The 27,502-nt window shown below is 35.2% G+C and overlaps 1 protein-coding gene across 1 annotated transcript in view; it reads right to left on the bottom strand.

The window, feature by feature from the left end:
- LAMA2 (laminin subunit alpha 2) overlaps nucleotides 1–27,502 on the bottom strand; it is a 656,337-nt gene that overhangs the window by 32,115 nt on the left and 596,720 nt on the right. Inside the window, exons 42-47 of the mRNA XM_058435730.1 lie at nucleotides 24,819–24,943; nucleotides 20,699–20,861; nucleotides 19,881–20,025; nucleotides 11,865–12,003; nucleotides 6,426–6,546; nucleotides 3,802–3,978 (exon numbers count right to left, since the gene is read on the bottom strand). Coding sequence (XP_058291713.1) covers nucleotides 3,802–3,978; nucleotides 6,426–6,546; nucleotides 11,865–12,003; nucleotides 19,881–20,025; nucleotides 20,699–20,861; nucleotides 24,819–24,943 — 870 coding nt within the window. The remainder of the gene's footprint in view (nucleotides 1–3,801; nucleotides 3,979–6,425; nucleotides 6,547–11,864; nucleotides 12,004–19,880; nucleotides 20,026–20,698; nucleotides 20,862–24,818; nucleotides 24,944–27,502) is intronic.

Below are 27,502 nucleotides of genomic sequence, written 5' to 3'. Positions count from 1 at the left end.
AGAGGAGAAATTTGGAGCCAGTAGGTAGTGTTTAAATATCTGGCAATGATGAAGGAATCAAGTGTCCTTTAGTGGAAATCTATTTCAGAATATTTGATCTGGTATTCTTATTATAACTAGCTTATCATTTGCAATATGAGAAAAAAGTTTATTTTTCAAGATAAACAAAAAAATTTACGAGGGCATTTGTATTTTATATTTATTTAGTGCTTAACATGTGTAGTAAGAAATGAAATAAAATAACACTTTTCTCCCTCTACTCTTCAAAAATATTTTTATTATGACTATTTGATATATTCTTCACAATATGAGTGATATACATGTAAACGATGAAGTTGCGTTAACACTGTGCAATAAAATGAATACCTGTAAATCTACCACCAAATTTCAGAAACAATACCATTGCATCTCTTATGAGTTTCTTTCTAATACCATCTCCTTGCTTCTCCATCTCAGAGGTAACCACAAATGTGGATTTTATGTTTATCATTACCTCACTTTTAAAGAATATTTTTGAAATTCACATGTGTCTATAAACAATATGTTGTTTATTGCTACTTGTATGAGAAATCTACAAAAATGGTGCCATATAGCACATTTTTCATTTTTATTTATTTTCTATTATGTTGTTATATTTAGTTATAATTTATTCCTTTTTCTTATTGCTTGATATCCCATTATGCAAAAGTGCCACAGTTTGCCTCTCTGTTCTCCAGCTGATGAACATTTGGGTTGTTTCTAGTTTCTCTGCTATTATAAAGAATACTTCTATAAACATTCTTGTACGTCTTATTATGCACATGTGCAAAAATCTGGGTCTGTACCCAGCAGTGGAATTGCTGGCTTGTAGAGAGTATGCACATGTTCAACTGTAGAAGATAGTGCCAAATTGTTTTCCAAAGTGGCTTTAGAAATTTACTTTTTCTACCAGCAGTGATCAAGGGCACTCTTTGATTCACATCTTTCCAATAATGTTCTTTCTAATACTATAGCAACCAGTACGGTTTTGACATCTCATTATAAACTGCAGTGAGCTTTTCCCCTTTTGGGGACAAGGACTGTATTCCCTGTAGATTATACATACTGTACATTTCCAAACTGAGGCTTGTGTTTTGTGTTGTTTGATGACCAAAAAGTTTAATTTTAATGCAGTTCCACTTATAATCTTGCTTTGTTCAATCAAGTCTTCTTTTCCAAAAGGTCAAAAGTTAATCCTGGTATATTTTCTTCTAAGAATTTTAAAGATTTTTATCCTTCCATATTTAAGACTTTAATTTATTGTGAATTTATTTTTTGGTTTGATATGAAAAAGAAATTTAGTTTCATCTTTTCCATATGAATAACCAATTGCCCTGAAATCATTCATGGAACAGTTCACTGTTTTTTTTTTTTTTTTTAATGAAATGCAATGCCACTTATTGTCAAATGTTGTTTCCATCTATGCTTGTGTATTTTCAGGGTTCTCAATTCTTTCCTGTTTGCACAGTTATACATGAATTAACATGACGGTTTCACAATACAAAACTTTACCTTCTAATGTGCTGATATCTGGTGGAACAGTCCCAACTATGCTATTCTTCTATTCTAGGAATTTCATCTTTGATATAAATTTTAGAATAAGCTGTCATGATTCATAGAAAAATAAGGTGATATTTTTATTATAATTGAATCTACATATCATTTTGGGGAGAAATGACATTTTTAATATTGAGTCTTTAATATCTTCATTAACATGTTGACTATACCAATTTATTGACTATAATCATTGAGAAATACTTTGGTATCATTCAATGAAATTTCATAATTTTCTCCATATGGGCTTTATGTCTATTTTGTTATAATAACTCTTAAATTATATATTTGTTCTTATTCTTGTTCTTGTGCTATATTTACTTGTTCTTTTCTTACTATGCTAAGATCAGTGCAGTTAAAATAGTCATCTGTTTCTTGGGCTTGATTTTATAGCAAATGTTTATAATGTCTTTTTTTTAAATCAGGAATACTTGTTATAGTTTTTTTTTTTTTTTATATAGATGGCTAAGGAAGTTCCTTCCTCTTAGTTTACTTAAGTATTTTTTTAAAATCATGAATGACTGTTAAATTTTACCAAATGTTTTTACTATCTATTGACAGATTATATTATTTTTAGATTTTCTTTTTTTTTTTTTTCTTCGAGTCGGAGTCTCGCATTGTCACGCAGGCTGGAGTGCAATGGCACAATCTCGGCTCACTGCAACCTCGGCCTCCCAGGTTCAAGCAATTCTCCTGCCTCAGCCTCCCAAGTAGCTGGGATTACAGGCGCCTGCCACTATGCCCGGCTAATTTTTTGTATTTTAGTATACAAATTAGACAAGGTTTCACTATGTTGGCCAGGTTGGTCTCGAAATCCTGACCTTGTGATCTACCCACCTCGGCCTCCCAAAATGCTGGGATTACAGGCATGAGCCACTGTGCCTGGCCAATATTTTGATTTTCTAGTATTAAACCACTTCTGCATTCCTGAAATAATCCAAGTTACTCGTGGTTATACATCTTTGGGTTCTATTTGTGAATATTTTGTGTGGGCTTTGTATTTTTTAGAAAAATAAATAAGATTTGTTACATAATATGATTGAACACTAAATGTTACATACTAAAATTGATTTTTAAAACATGTAATCACAAATAACATGATCTGGTTTACAAGGGTATGTGCATACTTAAGGATATATTTGTAAAGCATTGTGTTCTTTTGGTCATGGCAGACAAAATAATTCCTATGAACCCTTTCACTGAGAAAAACTAGATTAAATGGTAAATTACATTTTAAAAAATGTGGTTGAAGATATTAAAGAATACCAAGGCAATAAGAGGTATGATGCTTAAATCTGGGCAGTTGAGGGATTGCTTTTAACAGAATCAAATGGACAGGGGATATAAATACTAAAGTTTATGTCCTTGCAAAATTGATACTCTTTTTAAAAAAAATTTTTGAGACAGAGTCTTACTCTGTCATCCAGGCTAGAGTGTGTGGTGGCGTGAACAGCTGAATAGCAGTCCTGAATAGCTGGGACCACAGTCGTGCGCCGCCATGCCCAGTTAATTTTTAAAAATTTTTTGTAGCGACAGGGTCTTATCATGCTGCCCAGCCTAGTTTCAAACTCCTGGGCTCAAGTGATCCTCCTGCTTTGACCTGCCAAAGTGCTGGGATTACAGACATGGGCCACTACATCCGGCTGGTTGATATTCTTTAGGCTTTAACATCCTTGAATGCTATTGGGATACAGTTGTCCCTGTCTGTGTTGGTTGTGTTCTACTTGCTTTCTCCCAGATCCATTTTCTGCCCTTCTTTGTGTCCAGAGAGCATGGGATGAGTCAGGCCCAACAGACTATTACTTCAGCTCATGCAACTGGGAAAATGATCTTAGAGGAATTTACATTTAAATTTAAGGGACCGAAGCTGACTGTCTACAGATTTGGTAAGGAGTCAGACTTGGAGACAGTAGAAATTAAGATAATGTGAATATATTTTAAGCTGTCCTCTTTACATATGCATATGTTAAACCCATAGGAAATATAGGTGCAAATATGAGGGTGACTTTGCACCTGCAACTGATCAACAGGAACATCCTAGAGAAGACAATTGTACTGGGGAGATGATGCGAGTGAAATAGGAGGCCAGGATGAGAAAATGGAATGTTCAGTCCTTGCTAGCCAAGATGAGAGCAGAAATAAATGATGCAAAACTAAAAATATAAAAGTAAGTTAACTGCTTTATATAAGCATTAGGGAAAATGCATTATCAGCTAGGTGTGAGGGTACCTGTCCAGTCTGCCTTCGTTTTCTCCTAGGTGGTGCTGGTGTCCCTCCACTTCCCAAAAGAATGATGCCGGACTCATTCTTGGTGCTGAATGACAGGTTGATTTCTGTTCCTACATCAATTGGCACAGGGGAGAGCTCCACAAAACCAGGCTTAGGAAAGCTGACTGTGTAAACATTCTGTGAGTAAAGGAAGAGTAGAAACCATTAGAAAAGAAAATTTAAATAAGTTCTCCATCTCACTCACCCTCCTCGATGCAATTAATGTGATTATGAAATAGATCATAGTTTTAGAAAGCAGGAAAACCCACAATTACATGGAAAGCTTAAGAGCAGTTGAAGAAATATTATTTCTAGTTATATGATAACTTCAAATCTTCTGAGCAACTTGTGTTAAAATCAGAATTATAGCCTCTACTTTTATTCTAGAGCTTTTGATTTTAAATATAGAAGATTATCACTGTTAGGTACCTTTTTTTTGTTGTTGTTGTTTAAACCAAAGATTTAAGCCAAACTGACACATAAGCAGGTACATGTCCAGGGAGATTGTCCCTAAGTTTCCTTTGAAAACACTATAATTAATATCTCTTGAATAAACTCTATCACTTAATTGTTTATGTTTTACAGATGGGTATGACCATTATCTGTGTCTGCATTTTTCCCCAGTGATAAGACCAAACCTTGAAAATAAATAAACCAAACACCGCATAGTCCAGGTTTTTCTCAATATTAAAGTAATACCATTGTCCTTGCTCAGTATAAAATTAAAACAGTTACATTTCAAGTAGAAGTGTAAATAAGGTGCAAAAGGGAGAAAATCAGCTCTGCATCTCAATCTCAAGGCTGTGCAGAAGCATATAGCTTTCTATAATTCATTCATTCATTCATTTACTCTTTCACAACCTTGCCATCTTCCTCTCTCCTCCTCCCTATATTTAAAATGAATCTTGATAGACATGTTCATTCCTAATGACTTTTTTTTCTTACATATGTGGAAGATATCACTCTCTCTGTAAGTGTAGATAGTCACTTTTAATGGCAGGAGGACTTTCCACTGTATGAATTTGCTAGTATTTATTTAAGCAAGCCCATGTAGTTAGGAATTTAAAGTGCTTAAAATATTCATTTTTAAAGTCCTAGATTTTGTAGGAGTAAAAGCAAAGAATCCTTTAATGTAGGCTATTTTCCTCCCACAGTGTTTCAAGACCAGTTAAATGACACAAGAGCTGGTAAAATGTATAATCTGTTTTCTATTCCAATTTTCAAATCATGGAGTTTTAGATAGTTCAGATAAAACTACTGTGCAGACTTTTCAATATTTATCCACATCAAATTTCTGCCTCATATTTTAGTTGCAAAATAATTCCTGGTTACTGAAAAGTGCCTTTACAGAATCATAATTTCCATGTGCAGAGGCTATTCATTTTCCGGACAGTTTCCATCCTCATGTATGTATCTTTTGAATGTGAATGAGAGTTAGGCTTTGAAGATTAAAATTCTCAGTAAAACTTCCTTTAAGAAGCCAGTATGGGTCCTTACAGTTTTAGTTCTTAATGTATTTTCTCTTTTCTTATTCCCATACTTCTCAGAGTGGGTGTCTATGGCCAATTCCAAATTGGAGCCTGTAGCTATGAACAATGAAGATCCTGAAAGTTCTGTTCCAGTCCTTAAACCTCATCATTCAAGTGGTGGATTTACTTTTTTCTTTACCCGCATTTTCCCTTCATTTCCCTAATTCTATTGGAGTGGTTTAAGATAATTTTAATTAGAAGCAGCAGCCAAAATGAATAATTGTATTACAGTAGGGTAATTAAAAATGTATGGGAATGACACATTTAACATTTTTATTTTAAAAACAAGCTCATCACTATTGATTTTCTATAAAATTCTTGCTAATATTTGCTGTTGACTATTGACTCTTGCTTATCGATATTTTAAGAGAGTAGAGCTATGGCCGGTGTCTTTCTCACATATGGGTCAGTGTCAACTGAAGAAACTGCAAAATAGTTAAATGAAAATAGGGGAATGCTAGGATGCTTTAGCATCAAAGAAGAGTTACTGAGGCTATCAGCTAACAAAGGACTTTGCAGGCATGTCAAACACAAGTCTTTGCAGAGTTGATTGCCACAGGCCCCAGTCTATGTTATTTCAAAGACGGGGGGCTAGACTTCAAGGTTGTAGACAACAGACTATGCACTAACGGTTACGGTGTAAATTACTACTTGCTACTTGTGTTAAACTCAAATGGTTCCTGAAAAAATTTAAGGCTGCTAATAAAGCTATATGCAACACATAAAAGTAAAATACATTTAAAATGGATGACAAAAATGAGGAAAAGGGAAAAGTAGTGTTGGAAAAAAAGAGAAAAACAGAAAAGATAAGTATTAATGATATGTGCTGTGAAGAGCTATACATTTGGGAAATTGGATCACAATTCTAGGACTTCATAATACCGTTTTTTATCATGGTAATTTAGAGAATGCTTTAATCTTGCTTTATCGTTTAAGAGTAGGATCAGTAGAAATGTAAAATATCTTAACAAAAGCCTGATCCTTGTAGGAGCAGCCACACTAAGTAAGTGAAATCTGATATAAATGTGTTTAGAGAACCATCAAAAACAGACCAACCTCCAGGGAACATCCCTTGGTAACACCAACATAATCGGGACTGCTGAGTATATTGTACGGAGTTCTTGAAATTTCAATATCTTTGAGGCAGCCGGAATATTTCTTCAAATTTACTTCTGGCCTATTGAATAGTCAAATGGAAAGCAAAAGCAATATCATTAGGGTGATGGTAGTGTAGTCTCTGACTACTAGAAGGAAGCCTTATGGAGCAGACACATGCAGGCACATGTCTATCAAACTGTGCACACGTGTACCCAGCAAACTCTGGTTTCCATCGTCTACTGCTTGGTCTAAGTGGATGTTAATGTTATCCTGCAGAAGGAGTCTTTTTGTAGTCCTTCTTCTCCCCTTTAACAATAATCTCACCCACAGCATTTAAACAGGAATTAACTGACTTATTAATGCTTCATATGTGTAATGAAATAAGTTTTATTTTTTTCACCAAAGAGAAGATAATTGCGTAGGCAGCATAAACAAACTATATACCAAAAAGTTTTTAAAAACCTTGCTCAAAAGTTAGAAAAAAATCTGAAAATGTTTATTTTGAAAAAGATTTTTTTTATTTGAGGCTTTTTCTTGGGAGATAGCTAAAAAATAAGATAATATTACATATCTCTTTAAGGCTTTTAAGTAAAACAAAGTCTAAGAAACATTCTTTTGGATTATATAGTCTAAAAAACAGATGTTTAAAAATTAGGTTTACTGGACGGGTGTAGTGGCTCATTCCTGTAATCCCTGCATTTTGGGAGGCCGAAGAGGGAGGATTGCTTGAGGCCAGGAGTTCAAGACCAGCCTGAGGCAACATAGTGAGACCCTGTCTTTGCCCTCCCCTCCAAAAAAAGTAGCTGGGCGTGTTGGTGTGTGCCTTGAGTCCCAGCTACTTGGAGATGCTGAGGAGAGAGGATCTTTTGAGCCCAGGAGGCCGAGGCTGCAGTGAGTTATGGTTGTGCCACTGCACTCCAGCCTGGGCTACAGAGTGAGATCCCTGTCTCAAAATAAAAAAATGGTTTTTTTTTTTTAACAGATTAGTTTAGTTTATGGATTGACCCCAAAGTCTGTATTCTATATTAGAACAATAACAAAATAAAGCAACCAAATGCAAAAACCAATACATTTTATATTTTCAATAAAATTGAAAAATGACTTTTATACTCAAACTACACTTGAATGTTTACTTTTGTGTACTACTTTATAAAATGGGGCAAGTGTGCCAGCAGATTAGGAAATGAAGTCTTGCCCTTGAGTCCAGATGTTGAAAGTGATCTAAGTTCTCCAAGACTCGGTGTTCTTATATGTGAAATGGGCATGATAATAACAATCATAGTATCTACATAATCAAATTGCAAATGTTTAATAAATTAAGGAATAGCATTGCACACAGTAAGTGCTCAACAAACAAAGGCTATCAGAATGTCAGTGATGATGATACTTCTTTAATTATAAGAGTGCTGTTCCACAGAACTTCCTGTGATGATGGATATTGTCAATTCTTCACTGTCCAAATCAGTACTTACTAGCCACATGTGGCTATTAGGACTTGAAATGTAGCTTGTCTCAATGAGAAACTGAATATTTATTGTTATTTAATTTGATGTAATTTACAATTAAATAGCTACTGTGACTTGTGGCTACTATTTTGAATAGTGAAAGTATATAGAAGTGAAAAAGATAATTCTTTATGTGGTGTTAATCAGCATCAGTAAAAACTGTCCAGTCGGCATCAATATACTGTAGTTGATAGGGTGATGATTAATTCTCTCCTCATTGTCCCATGATGCCAAGTTTCTTTTTTTATCTTAATGAAAAACACATGGCATGAGGAAAAACAGGTAGAAAAACAAATTAGACCTTGGCAGTGTATATCAGGTGATTTATTTCATGTCAGATATCTGCCTGTTTCCACCCCCCCCCCCACTCCTTTCTGGAACTTCTTTATTTTCATTGATAATTTTTCCTTGTTCCCAAGGTTTTCTTTCCGTTCAGTCAGTTGGTTGTTATAAAGAACATGCCCAAATGTAGGGCGAGAATTTCGCTTATATTTTTCTTGCATAATGCAAAGAGAAGTTGAATTTCACTAACAGTGTTCACTTGCTTCCATATTTTACTTTATGGAAAGACTGACTTACCACCATTTTTTTTCAGAGGTCTTGTTAATAAAGTAAATCACTCCTACAAGTTATATAGTTCATTGTTTCATGGAAACACAAAGAACCATTCCAAAATATGATTTAGCAACCTCAGTATTAGGACAATTACAGGGGATAAATAGTCACATAAGGTGACTGGACTCAGTGGTAACCACGGTTCCCTGTTTCTTGAGGGTCACCACTCAAAGGCAAAATTACAAACCTACACAGTGCCGTCCCAGAGTTTTATTAACATATATTTCTATGAAAGCCAGCATTTGCTTTTTAGCCATCTCAGCAAACGTAGCACAACTGGTGGTCTTACAACTGTATCATGATAAAACGCATGGTTTATTTTTCCCTACTTTCATTTCTGTATATTCTATTTCTCTTATTAAAAATCTAGCCTTGGTTTTAAAAATTTCTTGGATCAGTTCGGCTTTATTATCTTCTTTCCAGAAATCTGGCACAGTTGGGCTCTGAAATGCCAAAACACCAGGCTTTAGCTCTAGCCAGAGGATACCAGCCCCGCACATCTCTGAGGTCTGTTCAGCCATTTATGGCGGCCCATTGCTCACAGCTTTTATGCTAATGCAAGTAAGAATTAAAATGCTCCTGAGAAGCTAGGAGAACTATCTCACACTTCTTTACTACTAACGCAAATACTTATTTTAAATATAGTATTTCCAGAGATTCCTTCATCTGGCACCATAGCTAGTTTTAAATAAACATGTCAATAGATAAACAGCTTTGACAAGAGGTGCAAAGGCTGTGTAAATGTTTGCATATCTGCAGGCCTGCAAAAAGCAAGAAGGCAGTGGTAAGCATGTGAGAGCACAGTTTGATTCTTCAGCAGACAGCATGGCACTAGGGAGGCCAGGGCCCGGGGTTCAACTCAAGAGACCACTTTACTGTGTTCCCCGGAACTAGACTGTGTACCAGAAATTGACCAGCTGCCTTTTGAGTGTGCTGCTGGTCACCAGGGGCACTGTGTGCAGATGGTTGAACAAGTGAGCAGAGCAAATCTCATCACTGTTGGTGAGACAACTCAGATTGCAGCCCAACTGATGGTAGGTAAGCAGCAGAATGTAGGCCAGCAAGGGGCAGCAGGAGAACTCTCACAGAATGCACGGCTTGCTCGTGAAACATACTATGAACAAAGCTGTACTGGTGTTGCCCTGCTTCTGCACGGCTGCTTTATCTAAGAAGCCACATTTACCCAACCCATGCACTCGACGAAGGCATGCATAAATTTAAATTTTACCTTGCTTTCATACTAGGTAACGGGAAAGAGAGAAAAAAAAAAACAAAAATAAAAACAATTTACTTATAATTACATTTTCATTTAGTAAAACAATAAACTTTAATCATAAATCTTTAAAAAATCATTTCACAGGGATCTATAAAGGAAAGAAATGCAAAAGCCCCAATAGAACTAAAAATAGACATATGCCCTCGACGGCAGTGAAATTAGAATCAAAATATGACCGTAGCTCACACTATCAACTTGGAAAATTTTTACTTTAAAATATGAATTTAAAGTACTTGTTCTTATCAATCTAATAAATAGGAAAATGTACAATGTCACTATTCTGTAGTGTTCATGAATGGCTTATAAATATTGCCTCTCAAAGAGCTTGAGCTTAACAATGCATGTGAAAATAATTTATGTTTACCACATCTTTTGCACTTTGTCATACTGAGGACCTGTCTGCAGGCAAAATAACAGGTAACTATGAATGTTTGTTTCCTTTATCAATCACAAATATACCTCTAACGGCTGTTTTGAAATAATGCTCCATACTATGGAAATAGTACACTGTAATTATGCAACGCTGTACCATGAAAGTAAAAACATTTTAGTGATAAAGATTCATTTAACAGATTCAGATTTTAACAGATTTTATAGAATTTAACAGGCACGCCTTTATAGATAATTCCTAAAAATTATTTTATGATAATTAAAATCATCACTAGAATAAATGAAGCTAGATTTGAATAACCTTAGGTTTGGCTGTATTTAATTCACTCAATAATATATGGTTAATGATCTTGTAAAGCAAATCTTAGATTTGAACAACCACTGGATTCCTAGTATTTAGTATGGAGCCTGTCACATAGTAGATACTCAACAAACTTATGGTGAATGACTGGTAAATGAATTTCTAGGTAATAACTGTGGTACTGTTCAAATTTGATTTGTAATGTTTTTCTGACTTGACACTTTAAATTTATTTTTCTAACACAAATACATTACAATGAATGCAGAGCCAATTTATTTGCACCATGAAGCTCATCAGATAATTAGACAGTTGCTTCATCTATGAGTTTAGATATGGGTAGAAGCAATTTCAGCCTGCACACTAGCTGTCATAGAATGAGACTGAACTTTTGCTGCTCATTTAGAAATATGAAAATAACTGACCATCACACTTTTCAGCTATTCTGGGATCTTTCCAAACATAATCTGTCTTTTTGGAGTAGAAACACCTAGACAGAACTTTTATACCCTTTAAAAACTACCAAACCAATTAAAACAAAAAATTAAAAACATGGTAGTCTGTAATAAACTCTTATGGTTTAACCAAATCAATTAATCCCATTCTAATTAGAGTTTAATTAACATTTATTGAGCACCAAGTACCATCCTTATAGACTATCTTATGTTTTATAATGAGCAGTAAATTAACTACATAGCACGTGAGTATTTTCTGACATTTTTTTAGTTACTTTATTTTTTGAACTAACTAAATTAGGAAGCAAATGTGTCTCCCCATACTGCTAGCTAAAAAGCATATGTGAAATTAAAAAAAAAATGTTGGCATGGGCATGAGAACAACTAATATAGTTCTTGTATTAGGCATATGGGAAAGCTCCAACACGCCATTATGATGCTAATGCTTAGCAATAAAATAGGTTATACTCATAGCATCCTGGAACACTGACCAATTTTCAGAACACTAAGCAATGTCAGAGTGCCATTATCTCCAGTGAATGTACAAGGAGAACAGCAATTACAAGATCCACATTCAACTCTGGCTTCTACCTTTAATTACTTTCATAATTCTTTTCAGCAGGTGCATATAAAGGAAACAGCAACTCCAATCCATCTCTTCAACAAAGATGTCAAATTAGTCCTTTGGTTTCTAAATCCTGGTGTTGTTCTAACATGCAACATGATGTTTTTGATTAGGCCTTTCTGCAACCAAGGGTTATATGACATTCCTATTGTAATTAAACTTCAGAACTCTAGTGAGCATAGTGGTCATTTAATTAAAACCTAATCCTTAGCTTTACATATAAACTAAATTACCTCAAGTTTCTCAGCGTTGGCAGGCCACCAAAATATATTTTGTCATCTGCTTTCAAGTCAAGACCGAAGTTGTTTCCAGAAGACGAAGTTGCTATGTTCTCCTCCTGATTAGTATCTATATCTACAATTGATATATTGGCTGTAAAGGAGATAGAAAGTTTAACATTTTATTTGAGCAATATCAACCACATCTATATCATCATTAATACTTCAAGACAAATTTGGTTTAATTCGAGAATTAACATTGACTTTCTCAAGCACTTGCACTATATTTAGCAATTTAATAATTACAGAAATAACATCAATAAAATACATTATTAAACTGTCCCCCAAAGAGCATGAAGATAATAGCTTAAACACCAATGAAGGCAAACCAATGAAGATAAAAGAGATAATTATAAATGGACATCAAAGATCCATTTGATGTAGTTTTCTATAATCTAGATAAGTAGTTAGAAAATAAAGCAAGATTAAAAATGCTAAATAACAAAGATATCTAATTAGGAATCAGATAATTAATTAGAAACATGCCTCATCTATGGCTCTTTCTGTAAGTTTTACCATCCACAGGAACTACTGGGATTTAGACTCATCTGCAAAGTCACTGTTGTAAAATATGATTGTACATGGAAGTGGAAGGGGATGTTATACAAGGAAGTGGTGAGATCCAGGTACACCGTAAATTACATTTTAGACCGGGATGCTAAGTGTTGTGACAGAGGTACAGTCCTCATGCCTTCTTGCTTTTCTTTTGGGTCTCTCAAGGTATTTTTAATGTGATGAAGATAAGAATTCAGAAATAGATAGAAAAAGGAAAGACGAGGCACTTCTCTGTTCAAACTGCATTGTTTAGAAAGCAGACAGGAACTCCTTATCTCATTGATCCCCCTCACTACCGCCCCCTTCTTAGGGGTCAAGCTAGGCTTTTTTCTGAATTACATGCTTTTCTACCACATTTCCTTAGATCCAGCCTTTAACTACTTCATATGCATCCTTGATGCATATTGACATCAGTTCCTTAAGATGATAGATTTGGCCTCTAAACCTTTGTCTGATGTAGGACCTGAATTAGCAAGGGTTTGAAAATGGGCATTTGAACCAGTGGGTTATAAGGGAATTTCTAAATGTTTATTCTTTAGGATGCTAGTTTCTTGGATGTTCCTGGCTCAAATAAATATGACAAATACCGGGTTATACAAAGTTAAACATGTATCTTCTCAATTTTATGGCTGCCCAGATCTTTCAGCATGCTAATATACAATGCAATGTTCCTAGAGAAGGACATAGAGCAAAAAGTATTTCCCAAATTTATTTGACCCTGAAATATTATTATTTTCACTCAACCCATCATCTTTCAGAATCAGTGTTCTTTGGAAAACACAGAGAAACATCAAATTCCAAAATTCCCTTGAAGTTTATAGCCCTATCATTTAAAAAAGATGTATCTTCAGTAAAATCAAACACAATTGCCTTATTAAAAAAGGACCAAAATACACATACCAATGGACACCTCAAACCAGACTTTTGTAAAAACAAACAAGAAAAATACCTAAAAGAATAATTGTCCTATTAAATATAGTTAGCAAGTAAAGATTTTAAAATTGAATTACTTTCACACACCTATTTTATTATTTTTATATACATAACTAGTTTCATACACATATATCTCCTTGACTGGACTGGGGGCAAAAAGAAAACAGACATATAAAACTGTTTTCAAGACTTTTTCCTACACATTCCTTTTTATCTAGATTGGCAAAGATATTTTCATATGGGGCTGTTGACTGGAAGATGAAAATAGCCTCTTTCTACAGACTTGGTGGGTATTTTAATGATGTCTGAAAATGAGATTCTGCCTCTCTATCACAGGCAAGCCAGTGACTGGAGGTGGTTTTTCTCCTTATCCATGAATAAATATATGCATATTTAGAAATCATTCTAAGAAAAAATGATTAAAGAGCAGCAACACAATTGAATTGAAATTCATTGGCCCAAAAGGTAACTGGCAGAGAGACAGGATGGCATATTTTTACTGACTTAAAGGAAGTGCTTTACTCTATCCTTCATCAGTGATAGCGATGAAGTGGGTTCTACCAGGAAATGCTAGTAAATGCTAATGCTTGCTTTTATTTCCTGCCCTATTTCTTTTCTTTACAGAATAGAAAAGTAGGCTATTGACACAAAATTTCACAGTTGATGAGTTCAGATGTGATTTATAAGTAGGTAGGGAAATAAGGATTTTATTAAATAATAGACACAGAGTAGGGACTTAACAAATATTTTATAATCAATGCTGAGTTTTTATAAGCTAAGTGTTTTTACTTTGGCTATTATTCTTTTGTTCTCGTTCTTGATCCACTGAAAATCTAATCGAGTGTTCTCAACTTTGCATCCTAATCGATGCATTTAGGGGATAGGGCACACTTCTGTCAGGGACTGTGGTTCTGTAACTGACTCAAGCAAGATGGGGAACACTCCTGAAGGACTGTACTTGAATTTCAAGAAGACAGTGCTCTTGCTAACTAGTTGAGAATAATTCATATAAAACAAATAATCTGGTCACTGAAAAGGAGCAATGATCCACATTGCTGAAGCCTTATTTCAATTCCTCTCCCACTACTCTGTGAACTCTGGTCTTGCTAAAGTCCTCAGGGACCTGCCTATACCCAAACTCGGAGTTCTTTTAAACTTTATCTGAATCCATGTTTGTACAATATTCAATGCTGTTAGCATTTCCTTCCTTATAGGAAATTTCTTCTGGCTTCCATAATGTCAAGCTCTCTGGCTTCTTTTACCTTTCATTCTCAATCTCCTACCCTGGGGTCTATTTTTGAACACTTCTAAAATGTTGATGTTTTATAATATCCCTTGCTTTGCCCACATCTCAGGTTTTAGCCATCTGGGCAAACTCAGGTTTATATCTACTTACAATGTATTGATGACTTAAATGTATGTATGCTTGGACCTGATTTTTGCCTAAAAGTCCACATTCAACAGGTGAGACACCATCATCTATATTTTCCTTGCATACTTTAAGCTAAACATTCCAAATCAAAATAATTATCATCTAACTCCCAAATCTGTATTACTTAACTTACTTTTTTGTTGTTGGTCTTACGACCCCCAACCCAATCTACTAAACTAGAGAGTCATCCTGACTTTCTCCTCACCACATCTAATCAATCAACAGCTTCACTAATTTCTTCTCCTAAATACCTCTAATATCTGTCCTATTTTTAAAACAGTTTTACTGAGGAATAATTAACATGCTATAATTTAAACCATGTTTGTAACATGCAATTGTATACACCTGCGGAACCACCACCACACTCAATGAACATAGCCATCACCCCAGAAGTTTCTTTATGCTCATTTGTAATCCCTACTTTTTGCCTTTTCATACATATACCGTTCACAAGTAGCATCCATCTGCTTTCTGTGACTGTAGTTTACATTTTCTATGTAATTTTATACAAATGTACTCTTTTTTTGTCTGCCAAAATTTGCCTTTTTGTCTGCCTATTTGGATATTCATCCATTTTGTACCTATATTTATACTTTCGTATTTTTTATTGCTGAGTAGTATTCCATTGTATGAGTATACCACAATTTATGTATATCTATTTAGCTGTCGATGGATATTTGAGTTGTTTTCAGTTTTTGAGTAACACAGATAAAAGTAATGTGAGCATTTTGGTACAAGTCTTTGTATAAAAATATGCTTTCATGTGTCTTGGGTGAATAATTAGGTGTGAAATGACTGGTTTGTATGGTAGATGTATATTTAGTCTTTTAAGAAATGGCCAACCTCTTCCAATGTTATGCCACTTTATATCCTCAGCAGCAGTGTATGAGTTCCAGTGTCTCCACCTTCTGCCAGCACTGAGTATGGTCAGTCTTTTTAATTTTAGTCATTCTAATAGCTGTGTAGCCATATCACATGGTGGATTTATTCTGCATTTCTTTGATGTCAATTCCCACTGCATCTCTTACTTCAAGCATAATTTACCTCCTGCCTAGACTATTATTGAACCCAATTGTTCACTTTGTCTTCAGTTTGGTCTTCTGACAATATATCTTCCACACTGACACCTCGACTAATATACTTAAATTGAAATTACCCTGTCACATCTCTACTTAAAATCAAGTTCATCAAGATGAACTGCAAACTCCTCAACATAGTTTAAACAGCTTCCTGTGCTCTGGCCCTTGCCAACATGCCCAGCGTCATCTTCTATCACTCTTTTGAAATTTAAACTCCAGTAATTCAAACTGATTACAACATCTGCCCAAATAATCCATGTTTTCATACATCTTTATCTTTTCATATGATGCTTTTTGGCCTGGATCACCTGGCCACTGCTTCCACCCCTCCTATCCCCCCAAACATAAAAGGACTTAGGGCTCAGTTAGTGCCTTATTTCTCTCCCTCCATATATCTCCCTTGGTGTTTACCGTACCCTAAACAGATACAATAATTTGCTACTTGTGCAGCAGGTAAGTTACTCAAGGGTAGGAACCGTATGCATCTTCACTGATCCAGCACAGCATCTGACGCATAGTTGGTATTTAATAAACGTGTCCTGTAAGAGCTAACCTTATCAAAGCAGGTAGTAAGGTTATTTTGCCAAGCCTTTCTTCTTTTCCTTCTAAATTTAGATTTTACTGCTTTAAGTGTGATCTTTGGATATTGCTACTGCAGGTCAATGACCATATGCTTGTAATCTATTGAGATTGCATTTTTCAACTTTATGTAAGAAGTTTGCATTTTTCTTTTGTGAATTATTTGTTTATAACATTTGCTTTTTCCATTGTGGCTTCAATGCTTTTCTTTTTATAAGGAAAAATTAATACATATTAACTGACCTGCTATAGTAATAAAATACTTTAAAAGTATCAGAGAAAATATATTGGATATATGAGAATACATGTGGAAAAACAGAACAGCTATAGTTTTATTATAATAAAAAATTTCACCTGTTTAATTTGAGAAATTTGTGGTGAGACACCAGAGATAATAGAGAATGGGTAACAACCATGGGCAGAAGGTAGAAGTTCCCAGTCTAATTTAAGAATCAAAATTCTGAACAACTAAACCTCATAGGGCTTAATTTCTTTTTAATGGTGATAACATAGAGATACATTAGAGAAGTAAAGAGAATGGTTCATGTCATTAATACCCAAAATAAAAGTGAGAATGACTGCTTGGTGCATTTGACAGGAGTATTCAGAAAGGCAAAAAGCAATGTGAGTCTAGAGTCAATTTGAAAGCCAATGAGAAGACTTATAAATGAGAAAGTATCAGCCAACCGTGTCAAAGGGATTGAACTAGAAACCAGAAATGTAACAGAAGATACTGAGTAGTCTGAGATAAAGGAAAATTCTTTCTGATTTCTGGACTACAGAGTAGTAACAGTAACAGTAACAGTTAGTAGCTCTAGTAACATCTGGAAAAATTAGACCTACTGGGGGAAGAACTTTCTGAATTGATGGAATGTTGTAGTTACAGTAAACCTAAAACATATTTTTAACTACTTTCAAATTTATATGATTCTGTAACTTGACCTTTGACTAACATTGATTCAGAGCACAGATCTTTTATTTGTTTTAATGATAGAATAAAAGTTGAGATAGCAGACTAATTATGGAAATTAGCGTTTCCAAGGTGACCATTTATAAAAATTGTTCTCCTAAGTTGTTGAATCATTTTATCCCTGTTTGTTACACTATACATCTACCAAGCATATTATTATCTTTAGAGTTTATAGCATTAGCCAATTCAGCTTAGTGTTCTGAATGTCTTTATTTTTATTATTTTAAAATTTTAGATTCACGTGGTGCATATGAAGGTTTGTTTCATGGATATATTGCATAAGAGTGAAGTTTGGGCTTCTAGTGGACCCATCACCCACACAGTGAGCACTGCACCCAATAGGCGATTTTTAAACCTTCACCCCTTTTCTTCCCTCCTCCTTTTTGGAGTCCCCAGTGTCTATTGTTTCCATCTTCATGTCTTCGTGTATCCATTGTTTAGCTTCTCGCCTTGTAAGTGAGAACATGTGGTATTGGATTTTCTACTTCTGGGTTATGTCACCTAGGATAATGACCTCCAGCTCCATTCCTGTTGCTGCAAAAGACATGATTTCCTTCTTTTTTATGGCTGCATAGTATTCCGTGGTGTATATATACCACATTTTCTTTTCTCAGTCATCTGTTGATGGACATTTAGGTTGTCTTTTTTTCTTTTATAATGCATATCCATCTTCTCCTTCTTTCTTCAAATCTGTTATTCTACTACTATAGAAGAGAAGTTGGTGGGGAGACACTAGGCTCACCAGACTCCGTAGCATCCTAAATTGTTACACGTCTCCAAACTGCTGCTAAAGAAACTTTACTAAAGCACAAGTCTTATGATATCACACCCTTTCTTAAAACTCTTAGAGTTCTCGGTATCCCTATGGCTTTCAGGATAAAGTTGAAACTCACTCACTTAGCTCATATGTCCCCTTATGCACTGGTTTTGTTATCTCTTGGCCCCTACTGATAATTTCCTGCCAACATTCATTCATGTAGGCTATGGATTCACTTGTAGTTACTAAAGCATTCCCCAAAGTGTGTTCAGCGGAATGGAAGGATTTCTCTGATTAAAGAAATTTGGGAAATGTTGGGTTAAACAGCTAAACATTCTTCTTACTGAACAACTAACTACACAGAGCTTCTGACACGCAAATGTGCATTGGGCCTCTCTTACACAGGAACAATGTATGCAGCAGCACTCCAAAATAAAGAATTGCAAAGCCAGTTTTTGTCCCATATGAGAGGTTTCTCTAGAGTTTCATGTTGGAAATGCAGCTGGAAAAGGATGTGTTATGCTCTCTGATGACTCCAGGCTTTTACACAACTTTCACTACTCTGAAATGTCCATACATGCTTTTCATCCAGCTAACTCCTCATCCAGCCTGTGCCTCAGGGGCACTCCAGTGGAAACTGACCCTTCTGTTTGACTCAAGTGTCTCTCTTCTGAGATTGCTCGCTGGCTACATACATCTCTATCACAGCAATTAGCTCTCTACCCTCTAACCATTGATACTTGTCTATCTCCTCAATTTGATGCAAGTTCCTTGAAGGCAAGAACTTAGAACTTCATTTAGTTCTTACGTGGTACTTAGAAGGTGCTTGGCAGATATGTATTAAATGCAGAAATGAAAGACGGTACAAATTTAAATTTAAATTTTCATGAAATGTCACATTGGCACTGGCAACATTAATTAAGTCTATTTATATTAGCAGAAGTAACAAAGTCTCATTTGCAGATATTGAGAATGCCATACTACACAGAATTGTGCAATTATATACTTAAAAAGCAATAGCACTACACTCGGAACTAATAGACTTGGATTTCTGTCTTGGTTGTGAGATCTTTTATATATATGTCTGTGACCACATAAAAGTTTGAGTGTATATTTTACTTTCTCTAACACTGGAACAAAATACCTGCTTATGTGATCAGATAAAACAATCTTTGTGAAAGTGTTTTAAAATGTCCCCGAATCATAAACATGTCATGTTACTATTGATCAATTATTTACTTGCAGGCATACAAATGTCTGGCAATTTAAATGAGCAAATAACTGATAACTATGCCCTACCACCCCTACAGATTCCACTGTGGGCCACATTAAAGGAAACATCTTGACAAAATAGGGAGAAAAGAAAAGCACCCAACATTTTTCAAACATATTACAGGATATAATTTTGCAAGTTGTAAGACAGTTTTATGCTTCCAAATTAAGCTCTCAGTTTCAAAAGAAAATGATAGAGAAGCATTTGGCTCTTCAATCAGTCATGTCTAACCCAAATCACCTATAATCTAAGCCAAAAAAATGACTGTATAAATTTTTCACTGAACTTGTGAGTAGCTAAAATTACAGACGGAGTCTTCCTCTTTATCAGGTACATGTGCACTTTGGATTTGATGATTAAGGCCCATATTGCATTATTACGGTAAAAACTCACCTTGTTTTTGAATTCTTGACAGAGTGAATGATTTCCATTTCCCATCATTATGGTTTTGATTGCTGACAACGGAAGCCATTCCTGAGCCCAGATCATAACTGACTTTTATGTGCCCATCAGTGAGCTCCACACTCATGAAATCTCTCTATTAATAGAGTAAACATATACCAGTGATTAGATACACAGAGATATATATGAGTGTTCGCTTTTCTTGTGTGGTTTATATTAGGGTCTTGTGGCTAAATTGCTGAATATGTCACTCTGTTGCAGAAATCCATTTTGAAAATAGAATTGGTGTTACTATTTTCTGAATTTTTGTGGCTGTGATATTATGATGCACACGGTCACAACCAAATTTCTAAGACATACTCTTTTATTACAGTAGTAAAATGTGAGTTCATTTGAAAACATATTAAGTGAACCAAAAGGTATGTTCCCTGAAAGAATTCATTAAGAAATACTGACCAGAAAAAAATGAGGCCAAAGAATATTTAGAATCACCTTTTCAACTTAGGTCTCTGAAAGAAGATTAAGGAAGCATTTTGCTGCTGTATGGCTCCATGCTGGGAAAAATTATTACCGGATGTATTGCTTAAAGGATTATGTGGGGAGTTGTACTGAAAATAAATAGTAATTAAATTGTATCTGTGATTAAAGTTATTATTTAAAATATATAAGCACTATCTGTATCACCCATTCTTGGCTGCCAGACAACCATCCCAAGCTTTTTAGAAAATAACTGATAATTTTACCAATAACTGATAAAAGAAGCAAACACATTTTAGTCACGGAAACTCTGCTATGCATATGATCTTTACCAGGTCTCGTGTGGCAAGATACATCAGAAGAGCACTCGAAGAAAATGTTCTGAACTTGAACATGACGGTGGAGATGTTGGGGTACCAGCGAATGGGGCGGCTGACCAATGCATAACCTTCTCCATCAAATTGAATAGTCCCCTCACTATCTTCCACCTGAGGACTGAGAAGAGAGACATTTCACATGAATCAGATCATATCTATTTGGTCTGTCATTATTCAATGCATCACTGAATAGCAATGAGACTATAGGCTGTTGTAGGGCAGGAAATACCCTAAATACATCTTCGTTCCTTCCACTTATCTCCATCTCTACTGCCACCATGCTAGAATAAGTAAAAACCATCTCTCACCTTTCATGAGGTGTGCAATAACTAAGTCATTAGTTTTTTTAAGTGCCTTATGTTTTGTAGAAGTACTTGGTAGTAGATAGTTATATTGATGCTTAAGGGTGACTTAGTGGTATTTGGGCAAAGGGGCGGGGTTTCTGGATGGGCTGAGAATACATTATTACATTTCTTATATATAGGATCCTACTCTGAATATTTGCCTTCCAACAAATTTTTCTGGAACAAATTAGATTCAGACAATTAAGGAGGCCTGTATTTATTTGTATGTTTTTTTTCTGTCTCCTTCACTAGAATGTAAATTTCATGAGACCATCTAAGAGATTATGGGCTAGGTCCTATGTCAGGCACAAACTCAAAACATCTAGTACATACAGTACAGTACTTGGATCCTAGAATCCAGTTGATGTTTGTAGCATGAAAAAGATTTTAGTATAGCAAATTGCCTCACAGAGAATATATGTTTAATTAATATTGGATGCATAATTAATGAATATCTAAGATAAGTCTTGTGAATACATTTAAAATATTTTTCCCAAACATGAGACTATTTTTATGTATCTCTCTGTCTACCTACCTATCTGTCTGATGTTATTGTGATTGTGAAGATATCTGCGGGAAAGAGTTGTGGGTTGGGAGTGGCTAAACACAGAGCTGTAGATCCCCCCAGTTCATTTAATTCATTAGCAAACACTAGGAGAAACAAGGTAAGTCTGGCTTTGAATTGGTGACTATGGGATGAGAAAAAATAGGAGTCCTTCCAGGTATACTCTATAATATTTCGACATAGAATAGAATAGAGTTATCCTATTCATTCTGAATACATTTACTAAAAAAGCCCCTACTCTTTCATAATTAATAAATGCTAGGCTTCTTAACTTGCCTTTTGTTTCTCTTTTGAACCTTGATGTCTGGTAAAGTTAGTATAGATTAATTATGCTATTTTTGAGCAGCTATGTTCTAGGTGAATATTGGGGCTTAGTCTATTAAAATATCATCATTTCAATGCTCAGCTAACTACATTTTACTTGTAGCAGCTTTTTTTCCCCTTACTTTAATCTTAATGTGAATTTTAGAAGCATGAGAAAAATAAGATACACTTTTAAAAATATCTTTGACAGATTACTCTTTCTAAAGCATAACAACAATTTTATCTCTTCTACTGACTATTGAATAAATGCAAATTTCTAAAACTGACATTCTAAGGTCTTTATGACATGTTCTTAGTCTACCTCTTTTAGCCTCATTTTTACATCTTCTCCATAAAATCACTCCTGCTCTTTAGTAGGAATGATTGCTCTTTATGTTCAAATTTGATAAGTGTTTTCCTGAAAACAACAAATAAACAAACAAACATACACCAGGAGTTCTATAAAAATTATTCTTACAAATAACAGGGCTTATGGGAAAATAGGCTTGGGGCCGACTGCTAAAAACTTACACAACTGTGTAATTAGAGAACTCACAAAACAATAACAATCCTGATCAAAGTATTAGCACAGCTCAAAAAGATACACTAAAACATTAAAAAATACAGGATTATTTCAGTATACATATCACTTCACCTTAAAAGGAAAATGTGAAGATAGTTTGATGACAAGGGGTATAAGAAAGGGTTGACACTGCCAAGTGTTAGTGATGGGGCAAAAATGCACAAAGACGGAAAAGACGTGGGCCACGAACATTTCCGAGATAGAGTGCTTGGCTAAATCAAGCTGAAGGCAGGCATATGGGTGAATGGGCACTGTGTACAGGCTGTGTTGTGGCACAGTACTTTGAGGTTGGTGTCTTCAGCTATGTTGGTTTACTTTGGATTCAGCTACCATTACGGGGTAGAAAAAAAAAAACATGATTATGCTGGGAAGAACTGTGTATGAACCTATGTGGCCACTGCATCTTACCCGAATCATTCTCCCATTTGCCAATCTTGTATGAGTGAATTCACACTTGTTCTTTTCTAAAAACACTCTGGCTTCCCACTCTTCCTCCCTTTGCTCTTACTGGTTTCAGGAATTAGAATGTTCTTCACATTTCATCTGCTATCTCCTCTTTTCGGACTCTTACCTCAGGTCAAGACCCATTTCAAATGTCACCTCCTCTGTGAAGCAGATCATGATGCCCTTAATCTGATGTGGGTAATTGTAGTATACTCCGAATGTGCCTTTTTAAAGGGATTTTTATTATGCCTGATATTTGAACTATTTTAGTATTTGTTTTTTCTTCCCTTCCTGGTGATGTCTCTTCATGGCCAGGACTAGGCTGTATTCATTCTAGTATCAGGAAGTTGTAAACGTGAATCTCTGCAACCTACAAAACACCCTATGTATATACAGGAATACTCTTATAAATTAGCATAATACTTTATATGTTGAAGCGCAAAATCTTTGCAGAATTGATAATTAGCGATGTTACAGTTTCACATGACATGCATTGCTGAATGGATATTTAAATGCCTTAGATGTTCTGTTGATAATAGGCTTTTGAAAATCCTACTTAGAAGTCTACCAAAGAAATGCTTAGGGAAAAGTTGGTGTTTGTTTGTGAGTAGCAGAATATTAATGTGGGCTTCATTGTCTTTTATGTATTGAAAGAATTTTACAGACAACCTTCCATGTTAGATTTTGTTGAAGATTATTGACAAAACCATTTTAAACAATGAATGGGTCAGGCTTTCAAATTATCCTCAATTTCATGTTGACAAGTCCATGATGTCAAAAAGAAACAAAGAGTTGGAAGTTAAGACTTTTAGAGGGATAATATTTTGGGGCTACTTTCTTCTATGAAACTCTAGAGAGGTAGAGAAAGAAATGTGAAGTGTACTCTGCTAGGATTTGGGTCCTAGAAACGTATGTATATCCTTTAAATGGAAAATAACACAAACTCCTTAGCACTTCATGGTTTTTGAGTTGCTGTTATGACATGTTAAGTTTGCAGGTATTTAAAGTATGTTTTATAGTTTTTAAATAAAATTTAATAAAATTGCTTTAGGCTTGGGTGATCAGTGGGCTCTAAGATATTTATGCTGAGAAATCCTCTACTTGTAGCTAAATATTTTATATCCTCTATTCATTTTTATATAAAAATGTTTATTCTCTACACATGCTTAGTATGATAGGATGCTAAATATTTTCAAATTCCTATTCATTCTACCCTCTATCTTAGAATTGAGGTCATGTATTAGGAACTTTCCTCCTGGACTATCTCAGCCCCTTGTTCTCCTTCTCTCTTGAAGCAGAATCATTAAATCCCATAGGTTTCCAGTTGAAGCACTTGTAGGATCCTATGTTTCAATTAAAAAAAAATCCTGTAAGAGATAAAACCTGGGCTGGGGTTCTAATTTTGTTATAAACATAAATAGAGTGAATTCATGCTCAGCAAGACCTGAAACTTAATCAGTTTGGGGAAGGCTCTCTTTAGGAAAAAAAATTATAACAATGAGGTACTCACAGACACAAAAAACCCCCTTGACATGAAGGAACACTGGACTGGAAACTTAACTGATTATAGTCAAAATCTCTTAACTTTGCAAATTTTATAAAAACATATGACTATGCAAACGTACTGCTAGTGTACCTCCCAGGGCCTTGAAAAATGCCTGCGCAAATGCAGGCAGGGACTTGAAGATTCATTAGTTTTGTGGTAATTCCACCTCTGAGCATAATCATTTCAAACCTGCTCCACATCATCCACATGATAATAGAATATTATGCAATAAAATCGAAGCTTTTATTATGCACAGGACAGACCCTGGGAGAGTTCTCATCTCAACTAACCTGACAGTGCATCCTTTGCAGTCACCTTCTTTTTCTCGGAAATTCCACAAACCTATAGGTTTGTTATCAAAGTATGTTTCTCCCATGCAGCCGGTGAATGTAATCACACGTACAGCATCAGCCTTCTGCAGAAAGAAATACCGTATTTGCTAGAATTTGGAATTTCACAAATAATCTTGGTTTATCCATGACAGCTATTATCAGCAGAAGCTAAAGTTATCATTATCCATTCTTTCTGATATTTTGGCATATGTACATATTCATCTTTTCATCATATTATATCTACATCCTTAGAGCTACTCTAGGATGAGTCAACAGGGGAAAAGCTCAACTATTTAATCCACGAATGCTGATTACTTTTTGCTATACCAGTTTTCATCATCAGTAAATAAACACTTCCTAGCTTCTTACTTTAGGTGAGCTGCTGACCTTCTCCACAATTCTATTCTTTTGTCTGTAACGTGGAATTTTTGTGAGAATAAAGTTAGATAATTTATTTATGGCACCAATCTCAGTGCCTGACATACAGAAGGTGTTCAATAAATGCTAGTGCTCCTACATAATTTTCTTTGGGAAAATTTGGGCCATGCATACACAAAGCTTTTTCCCCTGAGATCAGAAGAAAGGGGACATGCTGATGACATAGAAGAGATTTTTTAAAAGCACTTGTATAAATCACTCTACGGTAGTGCTGCTCAAAATTTTTAAATTTCTGTTCACAGCCAAGAAGATTTCGAGTTCAAGGGAATAAAGAAAAAGTAAGCAACTTTGTAGGAAATGAGACCATGCTGGTGTCGTTTGCTTGTATACACAGCGCAGGGCCTGGAGTCAAAGAGAGAATCGATAAATAATCTGATCAAATTCAATCCTGCTGTCATTTTCACAGGAAAGGTCTTAGGCTTGATACACAATCATGAAGAAAGAGAATGACCTGGTCCCTCTTAGAGAAGTTTGTTGTAAATTTAAACAACTGTTTTGGCATTGACATATTACAAATGTTTTGGTAAATGACAGATCACATATATGATGGTGCTTCCATAAAATTATAATACTGTATTTTTACTGTACCTTGTTTATGTTTAGATACACAAATACCATTGAGTTACAATTGCCTACAGCATTCAGTGGAGGAACATGCTGTACAGGCTGTAGCCTTGGAGCAGTAGGCTATACCATAGAGCCTAGGTGTGTAGTAGGCTGTACCATCTAGATTTGTGCAAGTACTGTACACTCTATGATGTTTGCACATTGAGGAAATTGTCTAATTCCATCTTTCTCAGAATGCATTCCTGTCATTGAGTGACACATGACTGTACTATATTCTGGTGTCTATAACTTTAAAAACTCTGTGCCAAAGTGAACTCATATATACTCAGATTATCTGGGAAAAACAGTGCATTGACTCATTTGGTTTTTAGAACACACATAAGAAAACAGTTACTGAATAGTTAAAATTTTAAATAGTAAAATCAGTTACTGAATAATTAAAAGCATAGACTGTACAGTACTTGCACAAATCTAGATGGTATAGCCTACTACACACCTAGGCTCAATGGCATAGCCTACTGCTATGGTTTTAGGTTAAACCCATCAAAATGCACATTTCCCACTGCTGTGACCACGTGTTGCACAGCCGCATAGAACGATTGTTGATCGGAGCCCCTGACTTGCACATTGGAGTCGTCCTTGCAATGCTCTGTCATCAGTCTGAACCTCTTAATTTTCTAGAGATCGATTATCCTACTTGTGAATTCTGCTTGCTTTTTGCTTCTTCTCGCATCCTGAAAAGCTATATTTGAGAGATTTTCCTGCTCATTTGAATTCTCATCAGCAAGTTCATTTAGTTGTTTTCAGCTTTTGGTTCATATTCTGGTGTGGCAGGAGCCTTGAAATTCTTGGCCAAAATGATTTCTTAAGGATTTCTATAGATTTCATTTGTTCATGTTTTCTTTCTTTTTCTGAGACTGACAGAATCCTGCTTTTGTGCCAATTACATTTGCATAATAATAATTAAGGTACAATTTAAGGTGTGACTACCACATCTCAGCTATTTGCCATATATTTTATACACAGTCTCACTATTCATTGTGGAAGTGAAGCAAGATGTTGAGAGTGAAGACCACTGTGCCTATTAACCTATGTTCAAATTCCAGCTCTGCTAATTACTGTGTGACCATGGTCAAGACATTTAATGTCTCTCTTCTCCAGATTCCTTAACTATAGGATGAGGAGAATATTAGTGTCTACCTTGCTATAGTGTGAATGTTTGTGTCCCTCCCAAAATTCGTATGTTAAAATCCTACCCACCAAAGTGATGGTATTAGGAGGCAGGGCATTTGAAAGGTGTGTTTTAGATGGTGAGGGGCAAGGCCTTCATGAATAGAATTAGTGCCCTTATAAAATAGGTCCAAAGGAGCTTGTTCACTCTTTTTACTATGTGAGAACAGCAAGAAGACTCCTTCTATGAAAAACTGGCCCTCACTAAACACCAAATCTGCCAGTACCCTGATCTCAGACTTCTTAGATTCAAGAATTGTGAGAAATAAATGTTTGTTTATTTATAAACTACCCAGTTTCATGGTATTTTTCTCATAGCAGCCTTAATGGACTAAGACATACATTTTGGGGTTGTTGTAAAAATTAAACAATTAATTCATGTAAATTACTGAGAACATTACTTAGCA

This window comes from Hylobates moloch, unplaced genomic scaffold, assembly GCF_009828535.3.
Source record: "Hylobates moloch isolate HMO894 unplaced genomic scaffold, HMol_V3 SCAFFOLD_2, whole genome shotgun sequence".
Taxonomy (NCBI): Eukaryota; Metazoa; Chordata; class Mammalia; order Primates; family Hylobatidae; genus Hylobates; species Hylobates moloch.
Note: the sequence above shows the minus strand (reverse complement) of the source record. Positions and strands in the feature narration are given on the sequence as shown.